The following is a 23,406-nucleotide window of genomic DNA, read 5'->3' on the forward strand; positions in this document are numbered from 1 at the left end:
GGAGACGAGAGCAGTACTGTACGTCCGATCGAAGATCGACTCACATCACTAGCGACGAAGAGATATAAATCCCATAGCGCGAGTACGAGAGGAACTGCCGAGAGTTAATCTCATTTGTAAACACGGATGCTCGTCCTCGCGGGAACGAGCAGACATGAATCATGAAACGAGCGAAAATGTTCACACCTTCGAATGTCAGAAGATGCAGAAACTATTGCACTCTTGCATTTCAGTGAAATAAAAGGAATAGAAAATCAGATATAAATATGAAGCCTGCCGTGATTTTTTTTAAACACGGCCACGCGCGGAATATTTAATGTTTAAATGTTGAAACTCAGCTGAACATATGGCATAATAATGATAAAGTCTGCGTGGAATTATTTATTTTTAATGTAAAATCATATATCTTTTTTTTTCTTTGGTTTATTTTTAAAATTTTTCGTTGCAACTTTAGCTTGCGTTCAAGAATTTTAATTGAAAAATGTACTCTGGTAAAATATTACATGTTTTATGTTATGTTATTAAATTGCGATAATGAAAAAATATCGCAGATTTTAATCTTTGATATGTAATGGTTGACCATTCTGATATCAGCCAATCGCCCTAAATATCAATTGTCGACGCAAATACACACTATATTACTGTTTGCATCGCTGTTTGCATAAGCTATTTATGATTTAGTCGTGAATAGAGTTGAAATGAAAGAATAAAGGTTTGGAAATGTTTAACAAAAAATAATTAAAACGATGTATACGCAGATGAAAAAGATAGAGACAAAGAGAAAGACTGTGAGAGTTAATTAAAAATTACAAGATATTATAACATTTATTTTTATATAATACAATATTATATAATACAATAATTATTATATAATACAATAATAAAAGAATATAAATAGATAGAATAAATAGAATAAATAGAATAGAATATAAGAATATATATAAAATAAAAAATATTAATTTAGTTTATATTGTTTATCAATCAAGTGAGTGCAAAAAATATTCGTACAGAAAAAATATTAAAAAAAACCCTTTTTTGAAAGGTTAAATTACTCAGCTGTATTGTTAAAAAATTTCTGTCATCCCCCACAAAAATATATTTCGCATCGATTAGTTCTGAAATCCGGCACCAAAAACAAGTAAAACTGTTAATGGATAATTATCGTTCGTCTAAAGAAGATTGAGTTCTAAACTCGATGCGTTGATATGATGCTGACGAAATTAACATGGTCGTTGTTGACCGTATCATTTTCGCAACGCATCCGCGACATTATCGTGCGAAATGTATATGCTCGAGCAAACAGAAAACTGTCGCGAGCATACGTTATCCCCAGAGTTCTGTCAACACCGCTCTGCCACATATCCGTCCATCTCGATATATGTAACTACGAAGAGGACAAGCTCGCGTCCGCAAACTAAATTCTCCGAAACGGTACGCTTGTCCACGTTAAAGGATACTGTAGAACGCAAAGTCTGCATCCCTACAGGCTTTCTCCCACAGATTAATGCATCTCGATGTGCAAATGTTTTAACTACGACAGAAATGTCGCGGCTCTCAACCCGATTGAAGAAGAAATAATAGAGAAATTTTATCTCTCAGATAATCTTAATTATAATTAACTCGTTAATTTCAAGCAGAAGAAAATTGTAAGAATTCTTAAAAAATAAGATATTCCTGTTTTGCAATTTCGCGATATTTATGTAAATAGCATGATTTTATGTACGTACAGTTCAATTATAAAAAAATATGATTATATTTCTTATAATTATACATATTATAATAATTAAAGATTAAGATAATTATTTCCTGCTTCAGATTCAATTGCATTTGCATGGTACTTAAGATGAAGTAATATACAATAGGACTAAATATAAAATTCGCTTAATTTATCCTTGCATAGTCTCTCCTGAATTTATGATAGAATTTGTCATTCCGCGGATACAGGGAGATTAGTCTTAATGCCACAACGACCTAACGACTTCTAATGTGAGTGTCGAGAAATTCAAACGACATCGATTGTTTCCATCTGCTATTCTGAGAATGAGCAACGTTTTGTTTCTCGACGCCTACATCGTGTCTCGAGCAAACACGTCGAGACGTTAAAGATCAGAAGGAAGAAAGAAAAAACATTACGTTAAAAAAATTGATTAAAGAATATATAAAAATATCACTATAAATATACATCTAAAAACGCAGATTACAAAATTTGTTGAAAAATATATTTCAATATTCTTCTACTTTTTCTCTGTTTTTAAAATATAGAAATTCTATATTTTTAAAATAAATTTTTGCTATATTTTTTAAAATTTACATATTATTAAAATATATGGCAAAATACGAACGACTGTTTAAAATGTGCCTGAAAATACGATAAATACTGAAATTTATTTGAAGTGCAAAATACACGTGCAATATATTATATATATGTATATATAATATTTTTTACTTCAAATATCCATGACTGTTATGAAATAATGCTGAAATCTTGTTACGCGTACCCGCAGCAGTATTAATTAATTTAAAGAAAAGCAGAATTAATTTAGAGAAAAGTTCCATAAAATAAAGAGAGATGCAGCTTTATGATTTAATAATCATAAAAACAGCATCAATAACGTTCTTAACTATGTGAACCAAACTAGGAACTTCTATTTCTATTTACACTTTAGATGAATGAATATAGCACAATTATAATATACAAGATATTATATAAATTCAAGGGAGAGTAAATTAGATATAAATTAATCGAATCTCCAATATTATTAATCAATATTTCATATCTATATAGATTAGTCGGAAAATAATGATCGAATTTAATCTACCCAATTTTAAGCTATCGACTCATTTCATTATCCTGCCAGCTGAATAATAAATATCGATTTCGTAAATTAATTGTAGATATTGAAGAATTTTTGTCCTGTCTCATAATTTTTTTCAAAGATTTTATGTTATTTATAAATGTTGAATATTTTAAATGATTAATTCTATATAATTAAAATATTTCTTACAATATTTTAATTTATTATAAATAATTTTATTTTTATCAATGTTGCTTTTCATTTTAATTTTTTCTAAAATATCTGATAATACTTCTAAATCATGTATATAAACAATATAATATCTCTTTATTATTTTGTTAATTTTGCTATTTATGCTTTATACTTTTATTTCTCCTTAATAATCTTATAGTATGTGATCTAAGTTATATATTAACCACATACATAAATAATACACCTCTTTATTATTTTCCTAAAAATAATAGTTGGCCATTATTTTCCGAGCAACCTACATCGATAAATAAACTCACTCACCAGTTGATGCACCGCCACTGCATTGCTCTGCCGGATCTCTCCTCTCTCTCTGTTTCATCCATCTGGCTGCTTTTTTTTTTGGTAAAATCCACAATTGATCATGATTACACACAAATACTTCACTATATTAATACTCAAATATTATACTAAATTTCACTACGCAATTGACTATATACCGGAATGTGTCATTCTATCTGGTATTCTCAACCGATTATTTATCGTATTTCAATACGATATTCAAACCAATATAATTTTGCCATCAATTGCATTCAATTTCTGAAATAGGATCGTATGCCTTTCTCTAAATTCTTTGAAATGGAATCTGACTTTAAAGAGTGAAAATTAAATTATAATCTTTAAAAAGAGTGGTTCAATGTTCAATCTTTAAGAGTGAGATTTTACTCTTTAGACAATTCATTTTAAGGCCTCTATTCTGTAATTTTTAACAACAGTGCATCAATATACGCAGAGTTGAGAAAGTTATTTTACAAATTATTTATAAATTACTTTTTATTGTAGAAATTGAATATAAGTTCGGGTATTTTATTTCTTGTATTATATTTTATTATTTGCTTCAGTTTCTAAGAAACACATATAACGTAATTTTAAGAGTAACTTATAAAATAACTTTCCCAATCTTGAATTTTATACATGATAAAAAAAGCTGCGCAATGGCAATGTAACGATACTGACACTGTCGTTAAGAGTTACAGAATAGAGGTCTAAAATTTTTAGAGAGTTGCGTCTCATTTAATCGCAATCGGCAACTAAATATTGAATCAGCCCATCAATTATCGGCGTGAATTCTCACTTTGAGCAAACGCACGTCACGAAATATTGTCCATGAATCTTCAAACAACACGCATGTCTAAAAAACGTACCTTTATAATAATTAATCACATTTGAACAATTCGGTCACATAATTAATGCGATTGGTCAATTCTTTCTTCGTCCAAGATTTTCGGAACACAAGACTAGACATGCATGTAATCCGGATCCGTTCAGAAAATTCTCGATTTATCATGCGTCCTTTCAACCGTCAAGATTTGAAAAGTGTCATGGCGGACGCATGCACTGACCGTAACGCAACATTTCAATCTTTATCAGGCGAATAATGTATCACCTGCTTTGGTGAATTCGTTGCAACAATCCGTTGACGCTTCCATCGATGTCTCTCGACGTGATGATGAAGCTTACGAGCGATCAACACGAAATACGTATTAGAGTCCAACGACAGGATCCGCTTTCAAATATCGATGGACACGTCAAGGCCAGAACATGATCCCGCGCGCGAGTCGACGCGGATGGATTAATGCTCGAAACAACGGCCCCCGTCATCGAATTCGACACTTCTGACCTGCATACAATTTCCGTCTAATCCGTCCGAGACGATATTTCGATCGAGAGAGACGCGAGGATGCGGAACGTTCGCAATTCAACTCGACTCCGGGAACGCTTCGTCGCGAACTGACCGACCGTTACGATGCCGTGTGACGTCACTGTGTGCCTAATTTCACGCTGCTATGCGGCAATGATGTCTCCTCGCGCGGAAAGAGACATTCTCTTGGCGGTTAATGTCCCGAAACGACTCGCTGCCAAAATAGTTCAATAGTTCAAATAGCAAATCGACGTTATTTGTCAATTGCTATGTTCAGCAGAAAAAAAAACAACTTTGTAAAATCAAACTAGAAATTGAGAATACGATCAACGCGATGCTACAAATGTTTTAAAGCGTCTTTTTTATTATGGCGGCAATTTATAAAATTCTTTCTCTTCTAAATGATTAATCAACCGCCTCAATCAACCGTTTCAAAAAAACGTTTATAGTGAGATTTTGATTGCAACCTGAGACTGAAATTGGAATTTAACAATCAGAACAAAGTTCATTAAACTTTGAGATTGTGGTTTTCTTTCTTCTGATTAGTTAAAGTCCAATCTAATTTCATGACTTTCTATAAACCATTACCTAATCTTTAAATCTTATCTAAGTCATAAAACATTAATCAATTATAGTCAATTATTCTTCTTACATTTAACTGTAATTGATAGAGTTTTTACAGCTTATTATAATGATAAATTAATTGTAAGCCCGGTCATTAATCTCTAGTCTGATTACGGCTTAAGAGTCTTTAATAATTATTATTAAAGATTCTTAATTGCAATAATTGTAAAGTTCTTTCTGCTGAACACAGCCTTTGCCGACAATTAATAACGTTAATTCTTTTGATTAATTAATAAAAAATTCTACTCTCTGAATTGTTTAGAATGGAATCCCGCTTTAAAGAATGAAACTTTCAAGAGTAGCAGAATTTTCACACAAAACTCTGCTTGTTTTGCTGCCACTTTTTCTATGTCAAAATGACGAAGCTTGCTACCTGGATCAGCACTTCCAACGCTCGCGAACGATCAACGCAAAATATGTGCCAGAGGCAGAAAAACACATATCACAGTCCGATAGCAAAATCCGCTTTCGCGAATGCCGATCGACATGCCAAAACGCGATTCGCGTGACCGGATAGATGGATTAATGTCTCGAAACAACTAATGGCTCGTTGCTGAATTCGGCACTTCTGATCTGCACATAAATACACAATATTCGTCCACGACGATCAAGGAGGATACGAGAACGCGAACAGGACTATCTACAACCATTTGCGACTCGTCTCCAGAAACGGATTCGCTCATCGCGAACTAACGCCGTATAATGCCGTAACGTCACACTAATGTGCCTAATTTAACGCTACTACGCGACAATGATGATTTCTTTTTCTTGTTTTATCGATCTACCGGTAGAAGAGACAATTGTGAAAAATTAATTGAAAGCTGAAATAGGATCATATTCTGATTATAGAATACAGAATAGATATTTTGATACAGAATACACAGTTTAACAAGAAAAAGAATCGAAGAACGATGATATGAAATTTCACTACGTGAGTCAAATTTTAACTCGCTCCAGCGGAAATTCTTCGACGATATGCAATATTCTATAAAAATATGCAATTTTTATAGGAATAAGAATTCTTTAGCGATGTTTTATTGAAATATTAATAAGAATATTAATATTCTTTGGTGAATCGTTACGAGGAAAGTTTTTTCACCAGATTCTTAAATTCAATAAACCTATCGAGGTGAAATAACGCCTTGAGATAACTTCAAATTGTCAAATTCAGAACTGCGGTATATCTCCGGCAAAACTTTTCACGATACGAGTAACGTGAAATATCGTGATCTGATCCTCGCAAGTAACGCGACGCAACTGAACGTTTACCTTCGTGTGACGCGTTCAAGGTTACGCGACTCGAATTCCGGGAAAATCGTGCGATAAAAACAAGATACATTTTCCAACGAACGACACCATAACAACTTCATTGATGATTGTTTTCGAATTTCAACGTCGTATTTTCTATGTGCCATGTACATAAAACTCTCTTCAATATTCCGCGCTTTCAATCTGCTCGACGAGTAAAACGTATCTTCTTTTCTCACATGTATTTCTTACATCACAAAAATATGACGCGCGACACATTCATATGTCCTTCGTGTGTTTATCATTTTAATCATTTTACGAACGTTTCCGCAAACGCATCAAAGGTATTTTTAACGATATTTGCTAAATAAATTCGCGGCATGGATTTTTGTAGCTATACATTTTTATGTTCTTTTTTAATTTATATTTATATAGGGAAAAAAAATGTAGGTACAAAGTACGCATTAAATATGTACAGAGATATTTGTGAATAGCAAACTTGTTAAAATTTGCCAGGCTTTAAAATTAGTTCGTTACATAAATTAGTTCGTTTATATATTATTTATTCTGCACATCGTTTGAATTTAACTGAAAGTTTTTGCATCAACAAAATATAAGTATAAGAGTGAAATATCGCGTACGCTGAAATATCGTTAGGGAATATTGAATCTGTACAAGCATTGTACTGCACGATTGCATCTCGCACCAGTGGCTTTTATGCGCACTCGTTTCGATTCTATTCTACAAACATAACATTGCAATTGGAAAATGTAATATTATTTTATAGACACATATTTACGACGTGAAAGTTCAAAAAGTTTTGTTCGAGAAATCGTAGTCTGAGATTGTCCGTGATGCAAATAATAGAAGATCAATTGTGATTACAAGTTTCTACGTTGAACTCAATTATAATAAATTTTCAGGATGACAAATGGCGCATTATTTACGATCTCCATAAATTTGATGTTACAAATTAGCATTACTTCTCAGAAAAAAAATTTTTCATTAAAAATTCACGCTTCTCTTAGTTTTTGCAATACAATTTTTGAAAATTTTGATATAATAAAAATTAAATATTCATTACAAATTTGATTTGTATGAATATTTTTTATGTATGTACGTATTCGTTTAACTACACTATTAATTAAAACAAGCAATTTTAGATAAATCTGATTAAATGAAATATGGTGAAATGTAAAATTTAACTCTTTGCCTGAATTGTGAACCTTTTTAGAAATTCAAAATTTCAACAGTGAAAATGTCCTTTATTTTTATTATATTATATTAATTCCTTTTATGTATTTTATTATATAAAAAAAAACAATATAATATCTGAGTTCAAAAACGTTTAGAATACAAAGTAGAGATGTAACACGATAAAAAAAAATTCCAATTTTTCAACTGATTTAGTAGGAGAAATTTAGCGCCGGCATGAAAAACACATAGTGCAGACGATGTTAATGAAAAATAGCGATGCAAACGAAGGATTAATTATTCAAAGTAAAAGCATTTACGCAATTAAGAAAAAAAAACCACCACGTGGTTTTTTTTTCTTAATTGCGTAAATGCTTTTACTTTGGTCGTAGCTAGATCTTAATGCACAATATTTTTAGTTCTTTAAATTAACCGAACACAGCTGGATTTGCAATAAACTGATTAATAATTTCACAAATCAAATTGATCATCAATTTTGATGATAATAGCAACTTTAATATCTGTATATAATTTATTACGAAAAAGCGTATTTAAAATTAAAAATCGTATTTAAATAAATACGATTTATTTAATGTATGTAATGGTATTTTATGTTCGATGTTAAAATATTACTGTTAAAATAAACGTAGTCTTAATGATGATAAACATTAATTAACTATAGTTCATTGAGTCCGCCGGAGGCAAAATTAAGGAAGTAGTTGCGTGTGTTAGTCATAGAATGCTTGCGATATGAAAACTGGGCCATGTTTACCGAGACTTTGATTAAGTCTTCGGCACCTTATTGCCGGTAAAAGCGTGCCGTTGTGCGGTCGGGATTCGTGGGTAAACTTAGCTTAGCTGTGAGGCTAAACAAGAATTGAACATAAAAGTCGAGTTAAAAGCAATTAGATCAGTCGTTCATTAGAAAGATGGGCGAGGAAAAATCAATGATCATTGGCACCACCTGCGTATCGCTCGCGAATTCTCATCGACACGTTATGCCGCAATATAATCGATCCGATACAAATTAACGTTCCGCGAGAACAATTGTCCTTGTTCATAATTTATTTGCCTAATTTATTCGCCCTGGTATGGGAAAGGAACGCACCGCGAATTAGTTCCGCTACTGGGCGTAGAGAAATTACGTCCGCGTATTTAACGAAGAGCGAGACTCGGCTGGCATGCAAGTTTAATCGCAAGCTCCTAAAGCTGCCGTAATCATCTTTATGACTATTAGAAAATGGCGTGATCTATCCGTTATACCCAAGTACACTGGGAATCCTGTTGATTTGAGATGACATGAGAGATGATTATAAAATTAAAAAGGGCATTGTTTTCAAACTTTGATTAAATGCATTTTTCAAGTCTGAAAAAATTAATTCTTGCGGTGACTACGTGACTAAAAACGAATCAACAAATTAATATTTATTTATCGCAATTTACATCTATAAATTATTTTGATTCACTTCGCACCGATCCTGTCATTTATCTTGCAATATCGAAAATATTTTTAACGCAATCATTTAGTTTTTTTTATATTCTCGCTGTCAACAATATAAAATAAATACTATGAGACGATAAATTTTGAACGATATATCACAGTATATTTTTTAATCTAATTAAAATTGTATACACACACGCGCGTGCAAGTTTATCTCGTCGACTGAAAATAAACGTCGCGAGGTATTGGCGAAGAGCAGCGAGATGGACATTGTATTGGTAAAACGAAAAAGAAAAAAATTCGTTTTAATGAATAGATGATTAACTCGCCGTGCAAACAAAATTGAGATGAGTCGCGTCGGAAGAAAAAGAAATTATATGGCATTTACGATTCATGCTCTACCGGAGGAGAATAAACTCTTCTGAACAAACTCTTTATATTTCCGGGATGATTTTGTTACTTTGTAATGTACGATTCTTAGAAAAGTTTGTTATATTTACTGCGAACTGCAGCTGGGTGTATTGTTGCGCGCCGCTCCATTAACATGGCTTGCCGTATACCATAAAATTTAATGTACATCTCGTACACGGTAAGCGAATTACTTAAGCACGGCATTACGATATCGTTCGCAATATTATTCATCATGGTTGATAAGACCGATTACCTGAACAACGCAAATGTAAAATTAATAATCTCCTTTGGTCCTATTTTATTTAGCAAAATACCGTAATGACTAGCATTAAAATATATTTAATAATATAAATTATAAATATTATATAAATATTACAATGCAGTTGTGTATGTAAAATATGTGAAATACACTTCTTTAATAATCCAATAATCTTATAAATTAAGCGATTTATTATTTTATATTATATTAAAATTGAAATATATTGAATCTAAAATTTAATTTGAAATAAATATAAAATGTCTATGAAATTATTGTTATTTTTTAATTATTCACAAAAATATTTTATAAATTATAGTTTAATTTATTTGTCTTTAATAATTGTCGTTATGTAAATAATTGATCTTAATTATAGAGATATGCAATTTTCGTTACCAAAATCTCAAGGTAGTTATAAACTCAAATTTATGACAAACTAGTTATTTGTTAGGAATATATATTAAACAGAGTAATATATCAATATATCGTGCCAAATCATTAGGATAATGGATGTATATGCAAAATTTATTCATTTCCCGCATTCAACTCGCATCACTTCTCGTGAATTCGATAAACTCGAAATTATCTGTTTCCGCAAGAAATATCATGAATATAATTAAATAAATAAAGTTAATTATTATAAGAAAGTGATTTGTAGAAATTCTTTTTTATAATATACATATATTAAACATTTTTAAAAATATTCCTTGTAAAAATCAAGCAAATGTTACACAAAATTCAACATGTAAAATTAAAAGTCCTAATGGACTAAACAATATTGACAGGTCATAGATTATGATAGTTTTTCTTAACAATTCTCTTCCCGATATAAAATTACGTCCAATTGGTCTGCGACCAAATGGAATAGAGCCGTGATGCAATAACAAGTCGCAAGTGTTTACGATTTCGTTTCTCGTCACATACGTTATAACACGTTATAACGTATGGCATTAACGCACTACGCCGGATATTAACGTATCGATGTTAACGAGGCCGTAAGTTCATCTCTTAAAAGATGCGGATACTCGACAACCGCGGAGTTTTTCGTGGAGCGCGTGTGTTGAAGTGTCCTAAATATAGTTAAGGCTATTTCGGAGTTCGGGATAGAGAGAAGTCGTTCATCGGGATAAAAGTGGGAAAATAAGGAAAATCCAGGAGGGGAAATAAAAGCGGGATAACAGGCGGTCCTCGTTATTTATCGGTGTCGCATGTACGCAGGTGTCTTCACTTTGGGATCTATAGTTCTCGCCAGTCGTGTGCGCTGTGCCAGGATCATCTTCTTTGCCAAGTGTCATGACAATAAGCAGCCGCTTTTTTTCCTCCCACCTCGAGACCTATTGACACACGTGTTTCATATCACATTGGTCTGTTGCCCGTTCATCAATACGTCAGTTTTAACAGATCGTCAGTATCAAATATCAGGATATTTCCTATGTTTCTTCACATACACGATCGACGGCGTATCTTTCACATTTTATGAAGCGAAAAATTCGCGTGAAATTCTTTGATAATACGAGTACAATATATAAAGCAATAATCTATATATCGATCTTTATGAATTAAAATAAGTATATTATTAAGGGGTCGCTGGCGTCGTCTGTTTTATCGATAAAATACTATATAATCTTGTTCCTTGTATTAATTATTACGTATAAGCTTTTTTTTACAGAATTCAAATTTCTTTTCCACGATTAAAATACACATGCTATATCTGGTTCTGGTACATTTATGTCCAAAGCAGGAAAACATAAAGAAATTACAGATTTCTTTAGCCATTTTTAATATGGCGATCAATGTCAATTTATCAAAACGTTTATTTTGTAAAAAAGTTATATGATCGAAATAAAGATAGGGCCAAATGTAAAATAAAGAAATGAATATATTTGAATTGTTTGAATTAAGTTTTTAGAAGTCTAAATAACAATATTTTAATATGCAACCAATTATGTATATGTATACTTACGATAGTGATAGATGTGATGTAGTAGCATATAATGACCTGTCGATGTCCCGTAAATTGTATGTTTGTATTGTAAATTGTACGTAAATCGCATTTAATCAGCAAAACAGCCATTCGGAGTTTGGCCATCACATCAACATCTCTTTAATTATGAGAACGGATTTTGTAGCGCGGAGATTCTTGTATAATTGTATTAATTGTATTATAACCCATTATAACCTCTTTAGATCTGATTTTATTGGAATCGTGTTAAAAAATTTTTTTTTAATTGCGTACTTTAATAAATAATTTATACTAACAATTAATAGTATTTATAATATTTATAATAAATAATTAATTTTTCAAAATTTTGATTATTATTTATTTAACATATATACATTATTATGTATATCAGTCATTAGATCTCAGATGACATCGATAGAATTAAATAATTTCAATGGACAATGTTTTCAATTCTTTTATTAACATTACGCAGAGTTTGATGGGGTTAATAAAAAAGAAGAATGTTATTTTATGATTCGGAAATTAAAAAAAAGTGTATTAGGATGTCGGTATGATTGCATAGTTCGGAACGAAAAGGGATCTTTTCGAGATCAAGACGCGAGGGCTGTTACGTTGTATGGCTGCTCGTATCGTGTTCACATTCTCCATTTTGGGGAATTGTAACTCGATGTGCAAATACGGGGTTTCTACATATAACGATCCTACGTATACCTGCGTTCATGAATGCATACATGCGTTAGCATTACGAGCGTATCGCCCGCATGAACTGCATCGATCGATCCGTACAGATTCTCGCGCTCGTCTCTCTATCTCTTCTGTATTATGCACGAGGCTTAAGCTTTTCAATGTTCAACTTCAACACGTCGTAATTATTCGCTGCGATCGAACTTCATAAAGTCGGATTGTACGAGCCATTAGCTGGAGATTAACTAATAGTTTGCTGCCGAAAATTTGTTTAAACAGCGTTTATCATTTACTACGTTATATTATATTAGTTCTTGGTCTTAAGCAGCATCGATTAGCTCTTTGCTAAACAGTTTAATTTTTCTATGACTTTTGTAAGACTATATATAATCCAATATTTTACGTATAATTTAATATAAAAGTCATGTATTTAAATATTCAAATAAATATTTATACTTGTGTTGTGTGTCGTATTATTATATTTATGTATATAATGTTCAGATAAAGGGATAATAAGTTCATTATATTAGTAATTCATTGTGTTAATAAGTCTATGATTTCGGTAAATGAAATAATTCTCATTAAATATTAATATTATTAATACAAATAATGCGTATTTAATTGCAAAATTATTATTAATATTTATAACTGTAATATTATAAGTGATTGCAAAAAAGTGAGCTAATTTGTTCAATAGCAGAGAAATTTGTATATTGAAATTGAAATTTAGAGTACATTGTCTTTAAATATCTGTATCTCCTTTTCAAATTAAGATGCTAATACATCTTTATACCTGAGCTTACTTTATTGTTGCAGCGTTTATTATGACATCTTTATAGCGACACTAGATGAAATGTGATAAGAACAGTAAAGCAGAATAATAAAGAAGATGAAGTGCGCGAACGTTAGGATGTCTCTCATGAGATACATACAATGGAAAACCTCGAGTAACGCATAAGAATATATTTGTATTGTATTTCTATAGAAGAGCTGAAAGATTTTTATTTAAAATGTATTCAGTTATGTTTCTATTTGAATAAAGTTTCAGGAAATAATATATATTCATATAACAATATCAATATAACATATTTACGTTTTATATGATTACAATTTTTTTATTATGAATAGTATGAGAAACGGTTTAAAAAATTGTTTTACAAGTCGGATATTTATTTCAAGATAATAAAAATATTTTAAACAGTCTTAAATTCTCTTTTATTTTTAATTTTCAAAAAGAAATTTTCTTCAATTTTTAAGAATTTAAATTACAAAGAATATAAATTAAGATAGGAAAAACACAATTTACATTATTATAGGATTTAAGACTGTTTGCAAACAAACTCTTCAATCATGCCTCACTGCCTCTGAAAGAAAAATCATTTCAGGAAATTTTCTTGCCAAGTCAATAATGGTGTTTGCGTTGCGAACTTCAACATAATATATATTGCATGAATCCATCGGAGGTTGATGTAAAAATCATACGAACGAATTGACGCTTAATATACGTTCTTCCGATATTATATATGAAATGTCGTGATGTGGAAAATTCTATAAGTGGCATAAGTCGAGCTCATCCGCTACTTTCGCCGCTCTGTGTCGAAAGCCCTAAGCGCTCCCGTCTCGTAAGTCATATCGACAACCCAGCACTTAAGAATACGAGCGTTTCAATGTTCTTCTTTTTCAAGCAAAAACTTTTTTAAGTAGAAAAAGCCTTCCATGAATATGATCGGCTTTTCTTTCACCACGATAACATATCATCGCGATTTAAAGCCAGTATTTTAAAGCGTGCGCGTTATTCCGGCACGTTATTAACGCGCAAAGTTTTATATCACAACTTTGTTATTTTGAAACTTTAACGATATAATTGCATTTAAATCTTACTTTATGAAGATTATCATATAAAAATGGTATTTTAAATAAAAGAATTTGTATCAAAAAATATATGTAACTTTTTAAAAAAAATATTTTAAATAACAAAAATCATATTGTATTATATTTATTTTTCGAAACTAAACTTGTTACAAATTCTTTTGTCTTTCAATTTTTTATTGCAATTCAAATACTGTGGTCGTCTCGCTAGTTTTCTTGCTTAAACTTCTTACTCTACTATGTATAATACAGTAAAATTGTGACCGTAGGACTTGCATGATGATATACGTAATTCATTCCTAATCCTCGACGAAAGTCAGGTGGATCTCGGTTTTCCAGAACAGGAACGAGCTTGCATCGAGAGGCAGACGACGCCATGGACACGTCGGGCAAAATGGTTTAATAAACGTCGTTTATATGTCTCGGCGCGGGCTCGGACCGCGGAATAAACAATTCTGGGCATCCATGGAGAATCCCTGGGATTAACGTTCCGCCGTCGTACCAATAAAGCGGGGTTACAGAATGTCATTATGGTAGACAGGCGGCAGAAATACCGCACTACCTACTTCATCTACTAGACGAAGCCCCTTTTATTTTTATTGCCACCTCGAAAAATTACACCGCCGACCACGCTATTTTTACGATTCCTCGAAACTACGTCCGCTTTTACCTAAAAAACGCGAGGAGCCTCTGAGAACGAGCGGTGTTAATTGACAGCGTTGGAATTAAGTTTAGGCGCATAAGGAAATGTAATTTTTTATCACAATTTAAAAATTATAATATTATAATATAGATCAAATTATTATTGTAGATAATCAAGTTATTTATAGAAAAATCACGCGTATCAGACAAAAAGCAAAAAACTCCAAGAAGAAATCGTAACAACATTATTTGTTCTAGACGTGAAAATTTTAAACGTGAAAATAAAGTGATTGATATTTATAATAATAATTCCCTTTTAGATAATATTTGTATTGAATGGACCTTAATTACCGTATATAAATGCAAATTAATACCTTTAACTCATTCAATATTACCAGAAAATATTAAATCGATCGATCGAAGGGGATAATGAGAAATGTGACAGCCGAAGTCCATTAGGCTTTGTTCCACGATTACAAGAGAAACCTGTAATGAAATGGTCACTGGACCTAAATGCAATACACTGTTATACTTACACGATAGCATCCAATTATTAGTGAACATTTATCAAGAAAGCTTATTTTGCACAGCTGATTCCCCAAGATCCACAGCTAATTTACAACTCGCATAAGCGCAAATCGAATCCATCCATTCCGAAAATGATCGTACGCGGAATTTCAGTAGCATTCTCAGTAGAATCTATTTTACGTAAATCATGTTTAAAATTTGCATATTTAATCGACATATAAGTAAAGCCAATGCTAGCAGTAATAAGTCTCCCAATTGATTGTTTGAATGAGAATAAAAGGAATTTTTATTCTTATTTTATATCTTATTTATTATTATTTCAAAATTTTTTTATTATTTGTTTTATGTATATTATTAACTTTATATCTTTAGATTTTACAATATCAATTTTATTTGTTTATTATAATAAAATTTCTTATATATATATAATATACATATTAAGCAATATATTTTCTGTTATAAAATTATATTTCGAATATATGTGTGTAAGTACAATGTTCAGATCCCCAAATATTCTAATAATGCAGCCTGACATTCGGTGCTGAGAATTCAATTACAGGAAAAGACACAGAAGGAGACGTCTGCGAGACGTATCTGTCTGGTGATATTATCCATTCTTGAATATGCAAACGCTATTCCGTGCGACGTTTAACACGCCAAGAACTCCCCTACGGTCGATCACACCTAGGGTACAAACGGCCTGCAGCGGATGTATCTAAATGCATGTGCAACTTAGGTACGTGTTTCGTGATACAGTGGGATTTATTCGACGATAAAGTACTACATAGTATCCAAGATGGTATCTCGCGAGTATCTTGAAATGAAAGTGCTAAAAGAAAATTCATTCATCATATTTCTTCTTTTAGATCTTCTTTTAAATTCTTTGATCGTTTTTTTTTTACTTATTATTATTTTAAAATACATTATTTTGTTTTTTGCTGTTTCAGATTTTGGAATTTTATAAAGTTATTAATATATTTCTTAATAACATTCCGATTTTATTGAAATTTATATCCACTCTTGGAAGAAGAATAATCAATTTCTATAATTCAAGATTATAATTAAGAAACTATTCGATGCGGGAACATAGAACATCTTTGCCTTCATATCGCAGAATTAATTGTACTCTTTCCAATGAGAGATAGAGAATTACTATTCAAATTAAGAACTCATGTTGAATATGTCTTATTATTTGTAGTGGGACGAGAAGAGAGTGTACAAATGGTAATTTACACATGCTACACAATAAATTAGCATCTAGACAGATGTATTAAATATGAACACATGTAAAATAATCAACTGCTCAAAAAGAATTTTTCGAGACTGACTATTATATGTCATTATTGATTTTTAACACACAATAAGAAAAATAGCTTTTAAATAAAATCATAGAATATTTTTTAAAAAATTAAATTTTGAATCATGTATATTTTAACAAACAGTTTTACTTTTTCTTTTAAAAATTCTTCAAAAATTAAATTTTATAAAACTTTAAAACATTTTTGAAAAAATTATCTAAATTTTATCTTAGTTTATTCGTAACAGTGTAATGAGTTCTTATTTATTCATAACAGTGTAATGATATTTCTTACAATTAAATTGTTTCGTGGAAATTTGATTTATGAAAAAGCATTGCGTTTATTATTTCCAACTCGTAAATTATTGATTATTTAGATATTTTAATTGCAACAAATTTTTTGTCGAGTTGTTAGTAAATCTAATGTTAACATTGATAGTTTTTTGAAACACTTTATACTCTCCTAAGAAATATCTTTCGAGGGTGGTGTCAAGGAACTTGCGTAGGAGGAAGGGCGGGTTGTAAAAGTGCTCGTAATCGTTCCGTCTGTATCTAACCGCACACGCGATCCATGGATTAAAATTAACAACTGCTCTAGCATATATTGATTGCACGCTCACCTTGACACCGAGCGGGAGGTTCGTTTCTCCAAGTCAGTAACGATGGTCGCACGCGAAGGTGCAGAGAACCTCGGTAATGTCTCCCTCTTTCGACATTGAATCTGCTCGCGTAAATACCGAAATTAGCCACTGTCCATCGGAAAATAGAATCGTTGTTTCAGTATTTAACGCGACCTCGTAATAATCTCTTCGAGCTTAAACTAAAAGTCTAGTATGACTCATTGTCAAGATCCAAATTCAGACAGTCTTTTAGCAACTCCTCAATTAACTCTAACTTTGTGATTAATGTGCGTTTAAAATTATGCTAAGAAATATGGAAATGTGACAAAATTACAATTCATAAAAAAGCTTAAATTTTTATTTTTTTTATAATTTTTGCAGAAGTGAGGCTTATTGGGTAAAAAAGAATGATTGAACAGAGAATAGAAAATATATAAATATACAATTTAAATATAAATGTAACAAATAAATTATTGCTCATTATATTAATTTAATTTAATTAATGGCGATTCTTCATATTGTCAGAATTTTATAACTTTTGCATAACAAGGATAAAAACATAAGCTGTACATAATATACATATAATAAAATATATTGTATTAAATAATATTTATGTAAAAGAGTTTAGATAAAAAAAATATTAAACAATAAAATGGGAAAATATCTGTTTTATCGACAATGTAATAAGAGGAAGTATATAATAACTTGCTTTCTACAATATATTTTATTGTACATATCTTATGTATTTACTTTATTATAAAAAAGACATTAAAATTCTATCATTATAAAAGATCGCTATAAATATGTAATGACTGTATTATCTCTTAAATCCCTCGATCCTCTTTGACAGTTGCCCTCTCTTAGGGGAGCAATATCATCATTTCACAAGAGCGACGAATATCCCCATGCCGATCCTGGCACGATCGAGACGATACAAACTCTTATCGTTAAGTAGGTATATAGACTATCATCGAATGTCCGTTCCAATCGAAATTGGAAATAGTCGTCGAATAAAAAGAAACCCGCCCAATCATAAGAAATAGAACTAAAACCAGAACAACTTTCGTCGATTCTCACATAAATATTTATTTATCAAACACTTTTCTATTTTCAAAATAAAATGTCTGTGTTTACGATATTTGTTTAACATAAAACATAAGTACGTAGACATTTTTTTTAATTTTGTGATTGTAGACTTCATTCCCAATTTGCTAAATAAATATAAATATATCGCATTTCTTTTACATTTAAATACATTTTTCTGAAATTTATACGTTTTAAGATTCATTAAGATTAGACTTACATCGCTTTTGAAACAAACAACTTCTATCACATTGTATTATACTTTTAGGTATCTCAGATCTGAAATTACGTACAGTAGGAAAGAGTTTTTCCTGTCTCTCGTGGGCGCTTATCGTCATATAATTTATAACGTATGACAGGAAGCATGAGAGGAAAAGTCGCGTCTCGACGTAATTTATTCGTCGGACGTGGCGGCGACGATCTCAAGAGCTTGTTCGACGTAAGCTCAAACGTAGAAACCGCCAGACGATCGGCTTCGACGTATATAACCGTAACGTATGCCTTACGCTAGACGGCCTTTAGATCGTCTCGTGGCATATTTTATTCAGCAGAGAACATTTTTGCGGCTGAACACGTTTCTACCGTTTAGAAACGCAAGTTCTGCATGCACGTACCAAAGTACTTATCTCGAAGCTTGCAAAAAGAATCCTTGTGGCATCATAAGAAAAGATATTTGACCAGCCTCCTTTCTACTTCCACAAAATTGATTTTGTAATATTTCAAACAAGAACACGAAAATTATTGAATATTCATCTTTCGGCAAAAATGCAAATTCTCTTACTGCTATGAAATATACATCAGAGAGATAGACTTTTCTTTGATGTAATTTATTCCTCTCTTTCTTTTCTCCTTTTTTTTCTCTCTATACAAAAAATAGTAAAACTGAACTCAGATTCTGATAAACGGTAGTCTTCGATTATTTAAACATTAAGCAAACTTTCGCAACATTATTAAATTTCCATTAATTCAATAATAGATTTTACTCTCACGTTTCTTGCCCTTTATTAATCCAAAATTAAATACTCTCAGTTGCATATACATATAGAAGACTCCTAACACAAATACTTACTTACTTAATGGATTTATTTGGAAATATTCTTTGCAAATCGCAATCTATTCTTTGTAATAAAGAAAAAAATGTTGCAAATATTATTTTTAGGGAAACAGAATTAATAATAATATTTAACAAAATTGTTATCACATTAAATAAAAAGAAGTGCTGAGTAAAAGAAATTTAATAGAAATATCTTTTTTTATTTTTTTTCTGCTTGTTGTTATTTCTACGCTGCATCTGTCAACTTTTAATGCCACAATGATGGCAAACAGCGACAAGGTGTACGTGACATTTCCAAGTACTAAGTAACGTGTGCGACGTGTCAGCAAAATCGGTGAAACTAAAGTTATTACATTACTATATACATACTACCATTCGCTTCCTGAAATTCGGCAGTGCTCTCCTACGCTTCCGGCGAGCCATTGAGTTCGTTTTGCGGAGAATTTACGAGTGAAAGGCCATTGTTCTTGGACACGACAACTTTCAGGAACGGTATCCGATATAAGTCAGCCTAAGGCAATCTGAAAATTCTATTCGGAAAAATTGCGGAGGAAGAGATACTGATAAGAAACGAATAAAAGTATTTCTTTTTGTTTCAGGACTTTACTTCCCGCAATCGAACCTCACTTTAAAGCTCCCATATTTGGCTCGACACGACAAGGTCAAATTAATCAGTCTTAGGACTCTTCGGAACGATTCAACTATGCCGGAAAATGTGGAGTACCAGATCTGCATGCCACGGGAACAGTCTGTAATTTACTTTAGGAATTCGAGCGACGTTATGCTACGGAATCTTCCGAAAAATGGTAGAAACATTTTTAGTTATTATTTTTTAAGAAAATCTTATTTAATATTACTATAAAATGGAATAACTTTAGCCCATCAATCGCGGAATAACTTTAATCCAGATTGTAAAAAATACCTAAACAACATGTCCAAAATCAGGATATAAGTAAGAAATCTTCTTTTTTAAGACAGTTTTACGTCTCAATTTTGATGTGTGATGTTTGGGCATTATCAAAAATTTGAGCCAATGTTACTTTTGAACCTAAATTACTTTATTTTATGGCATAGAAAGATAATAAAATATGTAGATAATCTTAGCTAAAATAGTTTTTATTTTTTGTATTGTAAGGTGCACTTAATATCGTTATCAAAGCAACGGAAAAGAATTTTGACGAAGCGGTACTCGAAATAAAAGTGCAACCAGTACCAGTAAAAGGAAAAACAATCAATTGTGCAGATTTCGTACAGGTAAATTCTCGTAATAAACTACTTTCTCCTGAATATTCGCACGAATGACCCATTTATAATAACTCATTAATCATCGTAGTTGTCATCTGGAATTCATACCACGCGCATAAATAATAAAACTAATCTGGTTAATGAAAGCATTGAATAATAACTCATTCATTATTCGGTGAATATAAAATCATCATAAATAGTCATAAAAATTTGTTTCACTTGATCGTTTTGTGATATAAAGGAATAAACGACCATTAAAATGTCAAAGTACAGTTTATCGGAGATGTTAGTCCAAAGTTCCTCGTGTTGTAGGACATGTGCTTCTGGAACACGTCAAGATACAAGATTTATGAGAATCAACCAGTCACCATGATTGGCATGTTCGGCCCAGAAGCATACAGCTACGTGTGTCCCGAATTTCGCGTCACCAGATATGAATTATTAAATGGCAAGTATCTTCAGTGACATTTCAATCCTTTCAGTTTCAATCCTTTTAAATCCAATCTCGTATAATTCCGTTCGATTACTTAGGAATAGAAATGATTCAAATTTTAAACAATAATTTATCTACAAATTTTCAACGAATTTGTAATATAAATGATTTTCTAACATAACTGAAATATCCAACATAAAATAAGCTTGTGAAGAATTTTTGGAATTTGAAAATTTAATTCTCCTTGCGTTTGAGATTTTTATTTTTCTTCATTTCTTCTCAATAAATCGTATCGTCATCCTAGCGATCTTCGTTAAAACCGTCAAGTTCATGTTTATGAGAGATAAATCTTCCATCAAGGATCGAGCATTTTTCACTGACAAAGCCGAAAGAGCAGCCAAACGGTGATTGATTCGAATCATTCGATGTAAAATACGAATAAATTCTGCCCTAACTGTTCGTGACAGCAAGCGACGATAAAACTGCTGTCTGATCAGTGCAAAACTGTCATCATTAAAATTCGCTGAAGATGTCGCCTATATCACAATGACATAATATGTAACGATAGAAATCTGTGGCCTTCTTTGAATGCGTTGGATCATATATCAAATCCCCGAATCTCTTCGCCGACGATTTAAATTTTATTTTTCAGCCGTTGAAACAATAGAAGTGACTATCGGGAAAATGTTGCAAGCGCCATATTTCAAATGCGACTTTTTGGGAGAGAGTTTAATCTAACAATAGTGAGATATAAACATCAAACTTTTATAAAAAAAACTACGAAAAAAGTACACCCACGTATACAAATATATACACACAAATAACTCATACATTAAAATACTAATTTAAATATTGTGTTAAATAAATTACATAGATATTATTTGTAAATGCGTATATCAGTATTACATCATTAATAATAACTTTAATCGATTCCAAAATTATGGATATGAAAGTAACGGAATTAAGTAAGTTTATTTTTAAATAATAATTTAATATACACTACTCAACAAAAAATAGGAAACACTTTAGAACACGCTCAAAATTTAGCAATATATTCAGAATGCTGCACCGTAACTCGGTGAAAAATTATCGCACACAAAAAATTAAAAAAGCATTTGAAAACTTGAAATCTCTACTTTCGAAATCGGTAATTGATATTTTAATCTGACTGATTTTTTACGGAGATATACGGACGCAAATGGACTGTCAAATCTAAAAATTTTGTACAAATTTTAGAAAGATCTATGACGTAAAGTAAAAATCACACAAATATATATTAAATGATACATGTATATTGGAGCTTTTATATTTTATGACAATATTTTAATTAGATCCTTGTCTAATAATTTGGCGCTTGCATTATATATTGTTCCTAGAATTACTTCACGATGTTAATTTATGCTAACGATGTAGGTGCTTTGCTACCACAGACCGCGTTTCCACTACACTTAATGTTGGACGTAAAGCATATCATTATAAGAACAATAATATAAATTTTACTCTCATTTTTTTCAGGAACAGACTATTTTCACGTAGTCGACGGTAAATTATTTGCGAACGCGTCCTTGGACCGAGATGTTATAGGACCTCCGGGAGGACCCGGACCTCATATCAAGATCCAGGTGAGATGTGTCGTTTGGGAAGAAAAGACCGGGATGCAGCATGTGCAAACGAATGTTTTCACTATCGACATCCTGGATGAAGACGATAATCCTCCGACGGTGCAAGGCAACACTTCCATTGCCATAACGCTTCAGGAATTCTCCAAGGTAATTTTACAATATTAAAGAGCGAAATCGAATCATATTAACACTTGCCAAGAGTAGCTTAGGACCAATTAACTTCCTGGTATTAAGGAAGTCAGATTTATCGGTGTATTAGGACACCACTGATCTATATCGAAATCCCTTCCGGTTTAGTTCTAATGTAACTTTATGATCCTGATAATATTCACTTTTTGTTACCTTTTACTGAAAAAAAATTAAATTGTTATTGAACCAAACTTTAAGTGGCGCTTTTATTTATAAATAAATATATAAGATAAAAATTTTAAAAAGTAATATAAAGATATCTATCTCAAATACATTTCTGTAAGGTTATCATAAAAAAATTATTTAAAAATATAAGT

General features: G+C 31.4%; 1 protein-coding gene across 1 annotated transcript in view; it reads left to right on the forward strand.

Moving 5' to 3' along the window:
- Positions 1-23,406, forward strand: part of LOC108689536 (proto-oncogene tyrosine-protein kinase receptor Ret) — a 58,776-nt gene that overhangs the window by 12,511 nt on the left and 22,859 nt on the right. The window contains exons 3-6 of the mRNA XM_018196329.1: positions 20,200-20,406; positions 20,736-20,854; positions 21,158-21,293; positions 22,794-23,047. Coding sequence (XP_018051818.1) covers positions 20,200-20,406; positions 20,736-20,854; positions 21,158-21,293; positions 22,794-23,047 — 716 coding nt within the window. The remainder of the gene's footprint in view (positions 1-20,199; positions 20,407-20,735; positions 20,855-21,157; positions 21,294-22,793; positions 23,048-23,406) is intronic.

This window comes from Atta colombica, unplaced genomic scaffold, assembly GCF_001594045.1.
Source record: "Atta colombica isolate Treedump-2 unplaced genomic scaffold, Acol1.0 scaffold27, whole genome shotgun sequence".
NCBI classification, from domain to species: domain Eukaryota; kingdom Metazoa; phylum Arthropoda; class Insecta; order Hymenoptera; family Formicidae; genus Atta; species Atta colombica.